The sequence below is a fragment of the Octopus sinensis genome, linkage group LG18 (genome assembly GCF_006345805.1).
Source record: "Octopus sinensis linkage group LG18, ASM634580v1, whole genome shotgun sequence".
NCBI lineage: Eukaryota > Metazoa > Mollusca > Cephalopoda > Octopoda > Octopodidae > Octopus > Octopus sinensis.
In genome coordinates, this window is record NC_043014.1 from 47,620,405 (window position 1) to 47,629,544 (window position 9,140).

The 9,140-nt window shown below is 37.0% G+C and overlaps 1 protein-coding gene across 1 annotated transcript in view; it reads right to left on the minus strand.

Moving 5' to 3' along the window:
• Nucleotides 1-7,823, minus strand: part of LOC115221668 (chorion peroxidase-like) — a 41,779-nt gene extending 33,956 nt beyond the window's left edge. The window contains exon 1 of the mRNA XM_029791869.2: nucleotides 7,706-7,823. Coding sequence (XP_029647729.2) covers nucleotides 7,706-7,713 — 8 coding nt within the window. The 5' untranslated portion in view covers nucleotides 7,714-7,823. The remainder of the gene's footprint in view (nucleotides 1-7,705) is intronic.
• Between the last annotated feature and the right edge of the window lie 1,317 nt (nucleotides 7,824-9,140).

The following is a 9,140-nucleotide window of genomic DNA, read 5'->3' on the forward strand; positions in this document are numbered from 1 at the left end:
CATCGTCGTCATCATCATCATCGTCGTCATCATCATCATCATCGTCGTCATCGTCATCATTTAACATCCACTGTTCCATGCTGGGATGTGTTGCATGGCTTAACCAGGACTGGTAGGCTAAGGGCTGCACCAGATTCCATGGTCCGTTTTGGCTAGGTTTCTATGGCTGGATGGTGTTCCTAATGCCAACCACTCCACAAAGTATACTGGATGCTTTCTATGTGGCACCATCACAGATGCTTTTTAAATGACACAGCACTGGTGCTTTTTACATGGACCCAAGGTTTTAGGATCTCAATTCTGTTGTGGTGGGGTTTTTTTAAATACAGCAATGCACCACATTTCTCAGTCCTCTATAATCTCCTTCATATATATATACTCTCCTATATATATATATATAATCTCCTTCATATATATGTACATATATATATAAACATATATATATACATACATATATACATATATATATATAAACATATATATATACATACATATATATTATATACATATATATATATATATATATATATATAAACATATATACATACATATATATATATATATACGCACATATATATGTATGTATGCATGTGTCTATGTATGTGTGTCTTTGTGACTAGATTTATTAAGAAACTCAGAGTAATGACTCATGCTGACTCAGCTTTGAGTATGGCCATTCTGTAGCACACACGTGTCTGTACACATGTGTATGGATGTGTACCAGTATGGTTAATAGTAAGTTTGCTTTGACATTGGTGACAGCATGCCAAGGAGTGGGTAAATGTTGCAGCTGGCAACTTACCATCGCAATGGGCTGGAAGCCAAGATGCAGGGCAAACATCTGAAAAGATGGACACACACAGCAAGTTGAGTGGTATTGTGTGGGTCTGGAGGTCCCTTCAACCATTTGGAAGTTTCTTGCATTCTCACACACAGAGGTGACTTCCAAGGAAGGACAATCTAGGAAGGACTAGTTCAGCGTAGCCTGGTGCCCAGGGTGGGACCAAGCACAGAAGGGATGAAGAAAAGAGGAGAGAGATGTGAGATAAGGATTCCTGACGTGAGGTGGCAAGTGTCCAGTCAACTCTGGGTAGCAGAGGCCATTATAGTAGCAATAAATATGACTGAGAGAGGAGATGGCACACCTGTAATCTAGAGGATGGACTATGTCTGTGACTTTATGCTAATTAGCCAAATGGCTTTTCTCTGGATGCAGTCAAGGATGTCTGTGTCTTCGGTAGTAGAACCACCCCAGATGTAAGACCAGCACTCCACTGTGAGCCTCATCCGATCTTTGTAGAGTCTCAATAATTGTTGGGGGATGAAGTATCATAAAAATAGGGACCAGTCTTTTGGATGCAACCCTAGATATGTTAAGGATGTACTTTACAGGAAATGTACTGGCTGGTAGTTATTAAGGATGGATTTAAGGGTTAGAGAAGTGGCCTTTCTTGGAGATATCTGTAGTTGTTCAATCAAAGCTTTGTGACTGAGTTTTTTAATGGGAGGGTACTCACAGTCACACATCACTGACTGCAGAAGTAGTGTATAGTCACACATCAATAAATGCATGGATGTTGCAAATTTTACACATCACTGAGTGCAAGGGTACTGCACAGTCTCACATCACTGAGTGCAGAGATGCTGCACAATCACACATCACAGCCTGCAAAGGAAGAGCTCAGTCACTAGTGTTGTTCATGATCAGATTAGAAAGGGGACAATCAATGATGATTTTGCTGATATGAGTAGCATTTGTGTTTGTATTTTGTTGCTGTCGAAAGAGACAGGCATTGAAAATTCATTTTGGCAGATTCTTTTGCAAGTTTGAAGTATAAGTTGTGAATGGATAATGTCTAGTTAGAGAAGGTTAGGGATGAATGAAGTGTAGCATCAACTACAAGGGACTGAAAATTATTGGATATGATGGCAAGAATCTGAGAGACTATCTATTGAGCAAGAGAGATAAAGTCAATGAGAGAGAATGAGATATTTGTATTCATATATTATATATGTGTATGCAGGCATGTATGTATGTATGTATGTATGTATGCATGTGTGTATGTATGTATGTATGTATGCATGTGTGTATGTATGTATGTATGTATGTATGTATGTATGTACGTATGTACGTATGTATGTATGCATGTATGTATGCATGTATGTATGCATGTATGTATGCATGTGTGTATGTATGTATGTATGTATGTATGTATGTATGTATGTATGTATGTATGTATGAATGTATGTATGTATGTATGTGTATGTATGTATTTATTATATTATCTGAATAAAAATCAGGAAGACTACAACAAAAAAAAACTCAATACATTGTACCTCTTCCTCATATGTGTATATGTGGTTTGTGTGTGACTGTATAAATATATTTTTGCATAAATTGTTATTTGTATATGTGTATATGTATATAAGCAGAGAGAGAGGGGGGGGAGATTGTTTAATAGAGATATGTCAAATAGATTCTTTTGTGCAGTCTCTCACCTATATACACACATATACAAGAAGACACAAATAAGTATTCACAGACTTATATACACATATGCATAAACACGTACACAATAACCAAGGTAGACTTATGAAAAGGAAATGAGATTTAATGAGAAGAATTTTTCCTGAAAGTCATGTATGGACCCCTCACCTCACCACTCCACATTTTCTCACACTTTGCTCCACCGTTTAATTCTTCACAAATCTACTTCCGCACAATACCAACCCACGTGACTTTACTCTCTCACATGTCCGGCAACAATTGGCCATGTGAGACTCATTAATGAGGTCTCGTGTTTGGCCTAGATTAAGTCCATACACTTCCAATTAAGGTAAAATGCTTTGTCTAAGAAACATAGTCTAAAAATAGCAGTTTACACCTCTCACTTGCAGTGTCGTCTGACTTGTTTTTTATAGATATAACGCAGAAATAATCCAGGTTTTCATTTCAGAAGGCCCGTGGCAAACAAATAAATATAATGCTATTGTTAGGAAACATAGTATAATTGATTCTAAACAAGTATTTGGGGATATGACAATGTTAATATCAACAACAACAACAACAATAACAACGACAGCAACAAAGACAACGACAATGGTTCTATGGTACAAGACCCTCTATTTTAAAGTGATCGAAATTAAAGCCTTCTGACAATATTTCATGTTAACTAATGTTCCAAAAGTGGAGGTGCGTGGCTTAGTGGTTAGGGTGTCAGCATCATGATCGTAAGATTGTGGTTTCGATTCCTGGACCGGGCGATGCATTGTGTTCTTGAGCAAAACACTTCATTTCACATTGCTCCAGTCCACTCAGCTGGCAAAAATGAGTAACGCTGCAATGGACTGGTGTCCCGTCCAGCTGGGGAACACATACGCCATTGAAACTGGGAAACCAGGCCCATGAGCCTGGCTAGGCTTTAAAAGGGCGCATTTATTTATTTTTTTTAATATTCCAAAATACCAGCTTAGTAACATCAGTCACTAATATTGACTGTTTTCTTATAAAGGGAGCTTCACTTTCTAGCTACGTCAGAGTTGCCTGTCTTTTGGTATCTGGTGCTGATGAGTAGTAAGTATTCAAAATGCTTGCAACCATCAGTCCAGTGGAAAGTGCTCTTAGCTGTCTGTGGCATTTTAACACCTTTTTGTCTTAAGCAAGAATTTTTTTCTTCATGACAAACTGCAGTGAAAAGCCTTTATATGTTCAAATATCTCTCAACCACATTTGAACAGGTTTTAAGTATTTTTTACTGTCAGTCACTGTTTTGTGCTTCCATTCATGAATGGCAAAGTTATTTCATTATATTCTTCATTATTCTCAAACTTAATTGAAACATATGGCAACAAAAGCATTAATAATAATTAGATGCAAGGTTTGCAGAGTTTATCTAATTCAAATCGTTTTTTAACCATATGTGTTTGTAATGCCAATGCCTAAATCAGCTACCATAATATTATGCAGATTAAAGTTATCACTCTCTCTAAATAGAAAGCTAGTCTACTATGACTTTGCCGGTGTGTGAATATGAAACCAGTGATATAAACTACTGAATCCCTTACCAGTTATCAATGAATCACTTGCTTCAAGCCATCAATTGTACTACCCTATGGTACTTATTTACAGATACAAGAAAACACTTTTGCATACAACTGGTTTACAAAAATAGCAGCCAAATCTCTCTCAAATTACATCCTACAGTCTTAAGAAAGCACATACATGTACATACATACATACATACATACATACATACATACATACATACATACATACATACATTACATACATACATACATACATACATACATACATATGGGTGGATGAATGGACAGATGGACAGACAGGCTGACAGATACATACATACACACACAATTACATATACATATATATGGAGTGATAGTGGTGAGACAGACAGTCAGACACTGAGAGTGAGTGAGAACTAAATAGACACACACGCATATGCATATGTGAATACTCTCACCCACACATTTTCACATATAGACACATTCATGTACACACACATAAACTTACACACAAGAAAAGGCAGTGAGACCATAAAGAGAAGAATTTTCCCTAAAAGTATTGAATGACCCCCTCACCTCACCAATCCACATTTTCTCAAACTTTGCTCCACCATTTTTACTTCACACATCTACTTCCACACAATACCAACCCACGTGGCTCTCACATGTCTGGCAACAATTGTCCAGGTGAGAATCTATAATGAGATCTTGTGTTTGTCTCAGGTAAGTCATTCACTTCCAATTAGGGTAAAGTACTTTTGCTAATGAACTTAATCTAAAAATAGCAGTTTACACCTCTCACTTGCAGTGTCACTTTTCTCAGTTCGATAAACAGAACATAGAAACAATCTCAGTTTTCATCTGATAAAGTCCAAATGGTGAACAAATAAATATAAAATCAAATCAAAATCGAAATCGATCAACATCAATGGAATTTGTAGTTGTGGTACCAGTGCCGGTGGTACATAAGAGAACCATTCGAACGTGGCTGTAGCCAGCACCGCATCGACTGGCCTCCATGCTGGTGGCACGTAACAAACACCATCCGATCGTGGCCATTTGCCAGCCTGGCCTGGCCTCCGTGCCGGTGGCACGTAAAAAAGCACCATCCGAGCGTGGCTGTTCACCAGCCTCGTCTGGCACCTGTGTCGGTGGCACATAAAAAGCACCCACTACACTCACGGAGTGGATGGCGTTAGGAAGGGCATCCAGCTTTAGAAACACTGCCAGATTTGACTGGCCTGGTGCAGCCTTCGGGCTTCCCAGACCCCAGTTGAACTGTCCAACCCATGCTAGCATGGAAAGCGGACGTTAAACAATGATGATGATGATGATGATGTTATTGTTAGGAAAAATGGCCTGATTATTTCCAGACACACAGTATTTTGTGATACAGCAATCCCGCAAGTGCTGGTGGTGCTCAAAAAGCACCTGGTACACTCTGTAAAATGGTTGGCTTTAGGAAAGGCATCCATCTGCAGAAACTATGCCAAAGATGACATAGGAGCTTTTTGGCATGGAGTTCAATGCAGGCCTGCAGCTCACCGGTTCTCTGTCAAATCATTCTACTCATGCCAGTATGTAAAACAGACAATAACCCTTTTGTTACTAACCCGGCCAAAACCGGCTCTGGCTCTGTGGTAAAATGTCTTATTTTCATAAGCTTTGAATTAAAATCTTCCACCAAATGTTAGTCATAATTTTTGTTCCAAACACTAGCTTAATGATAACTAAGTTATTTTACAAAATTCTTTGTTATATTTAAAATGATTGAAAGAAACACAGAGCATCTCAAAATAAATACAGTAATGAAAGGATTAAATGAATAATAGTAATAATAATAATAATAATAATAATAATAATAATAATAATAATCACAGGATTAATGTGAAAGAAGAAGAAGAAAAAAAATAAACAACTGTGATGATTTAAAGTAGGAAATACAAAGGTTGTGGTCAATGAAGAGAGTAGATGTGATACCAATAGTAATTGGTGCACTTGGAAGTCTCAGCCCTCGACTACCAGCATGGCTAAAGAAGATCAGTGCAAGTGTGAAGGTAGAATACCTAGAAAAATCAGCATTGCTTGGAACTGCAAGAATTCTTCGCAGGGTTCTCGAAGCATGACAAATAAATATGTGTCACCTTAGTCTACTGGCTGTGGACAGCTGACACTTTCCATCATACCCGGCCAAATAAGCTGAGAGTTTTAATACAATAATGATGATGATAATAATAATAATAATAATAATAATAATAATAATAATAATAATAATAATACATTCGCTATCATTCCCAGGTGCCCTGGGATAGCGAAAGGGGCTGATTGCTACCTAGCTCAGATACCAAGAAACCCCAAAATGGCAGAAATTCAAAAGATAGTGCTCATGGGAACTGCTCATATCCTACGCAAAATACTTTCTATGTAATCTCAAGTTTTAAAACAAACATAATTTTCGTTTTTTTTTTTTTTGACATTCACTAGTACAACACTATATACAAAACCAAATATATGGCACACTAAGCATAACAACATCACGAACTTCCAACCTGTTGGCTCTTGGGGTCTCTGGGTGAGACTTGGAGCCAACTTGTACAAATATAAAGCAAAAGTCAAACATAGAATAATGATAATAATGATAATAATAATAATAAGTGTTGTCATGTACATTGTTTTGTCTTGGTATAAAAGATGGGCTACAGCAAATATTCTGCTCAATACCACAGATTTGCTTGTCAGTTGTTTGACTTTAACCAGTTGAGCATGTCCCTTAGTGGCTGACGATATGTGCATCTCTGATCACGAGCAGAAGTAGTGGGGAGCATCATAGCCATGTGTTGAGAGGGATTCTTTGTAGTTTGAATAATTCACCGCTGGAGACATGGGTGGTTCTTTCAACATCCTTAAACAGCCCTTATTCAGGGACCTTTTGAGCGGGATGGGCTACTCAACCTGAAGAAAATTCTAACTGGACCCCACCTGCAAGGTTATGTGCTGTTTATCTTGATATGAGATCACCATGTCGCGCACATATGGTTGTGATGCATGTGCCTGGTGTACCCTTATCAGGCGGGTAGTCATGATGGGTATATCGGGCTTTGTATATTTTACCCCAGTGTCACTTTGATGGCATGAACTGCTCTCTCACACAATAATAATAATAATAATAATAATAATAATAATAATAATAATAATAATAATAATGATAATAATAATAATATTTGATAATAAGAATATGAACACTATCTCTGACCAATCATCTGAGACTAGTCATATCATGATCTGGTATTTAACTATCAAGATATAACCAGATATAAACCCAGATATAACAGTTAAAAAGCATATTGATAAAACTTATCTCCTAATTCATATAACTGTCTCCACGGATGAAAATGTTTCAGTCAAAGAATTGCGCACTGCGCAGTTTATAAAGAACACTATCACCTTGAATTTCAAAGCTTTATTGCATTTTTATCATACGCTCAGGTGTGGACCTGGTTTTTTTTTCTTAAATTTATCGGGTCCTAGCACATCTCAACTTCATATAATCATCCAATGTATTAAGAACGTTATATTTATTATCTACTTCAAGTATCTGAGTAGCATCCAGTGGATAATGGGCAAATGCAGTAGGTATCAAGGAAAATTTTTCCTAATAATAATAATAATAATGACTTACCTTAACATTCTTGTATCCACTTGTTTACTTGTCTAATGAATCATAAAGAGTGAGATTTTTGCTCCTATTTATACTTGTATATAGACACGTGAGGTGGATGTAAGGGGGTGTCTGTGTGACAGTGTAAGGGAAGTGTATATGATAGAGAGGCAATGCATGAGAACATATAGCTGTGTGTATGTGTGTGTGTGTGTGTGAGTGTGTATATGACTACAGAAGACACTGGAAATAATATAAAGAGAGACAATAAGAAAATGAGCAAAGTGAAGGAAATAACCGGACAATGAGAGGGTGAGAGGAGAGTAGGAGTGAAAATGGTGGGAAAAAGAGAGCAAACTGACAGACAGACAGACAGGCAGACAGGCAGACAGGCAGACAGGCAGACAGATAGATAGATAGATAGATAGATAGATAGATAGATAGATAGATAGATAGATAGATAGATAGATAGATAGATAGATAGATTGATTGATTAATTGATTGATTGATAGGTTGACAGGCAGGTAATCAGACAGATTGATGGACAGAGAGACAGATCAATAGACAGAGAGACAGGTACATACTTAGAGAAAGACAGAGAGATATTTTTAAAAGGCAAAAGGACTTTCAAAATTTGGGGAAAAATTGGTGTTTTGAGTGTCTAAATTTGACAGGTTGCATAAAAAGAAAAGAAAACACAATGACTCGTCAAAAAAAATCAACAAAATATCAACTAGATTATGGCTGGGTGACAACATTTTACTCAAAGTAGCTTCCACCATGACCTCAAGAAAGCTCTAAAACCTGGCACATGTGTTCCTCACTGCATCCCTGGGAAGAACAGCAAACACCTCCTTAAACTTGGTCACCAGCATCAACTTGGTTTTGCAGACAAAGTGGTTGATGTTTTTGTCTACCATGCCATATAGCCTCCATGTGGCCCTGCCAGTTATGTAACACCAACATTGGCCATATTGCCTCCTACACATTTATATATATATTTACACACACACACACACACACACACACAAACATATATATGGGCCGGTGGCACGTAAAAGCACCCACTACACTCTCAGAGTGGTTGGCATTAGGAAGGGCATCCATCTGTAGAAACTCTGCCAGATCAAGATTGGAGCCTGGTGCAGCCATCTGGTTCGCCAGACCTCAGTCAAATCGTCCAACCCATGCTAACATGGAAAGCAGATGTTAAACGATGATGATGATGACATATATATATATGTATGTATGCATGTATAGGTACACATACATGTGGGTGTATGTATGTATATAATATATATAATAGATATATATATATATATATATATAATATATATATATATATATATATATATACATATATACATATGTATATATATATATACATAGGTATATATATGCATATATATATACATATAATGTGTATATATATATATATATAGATATATATATATAT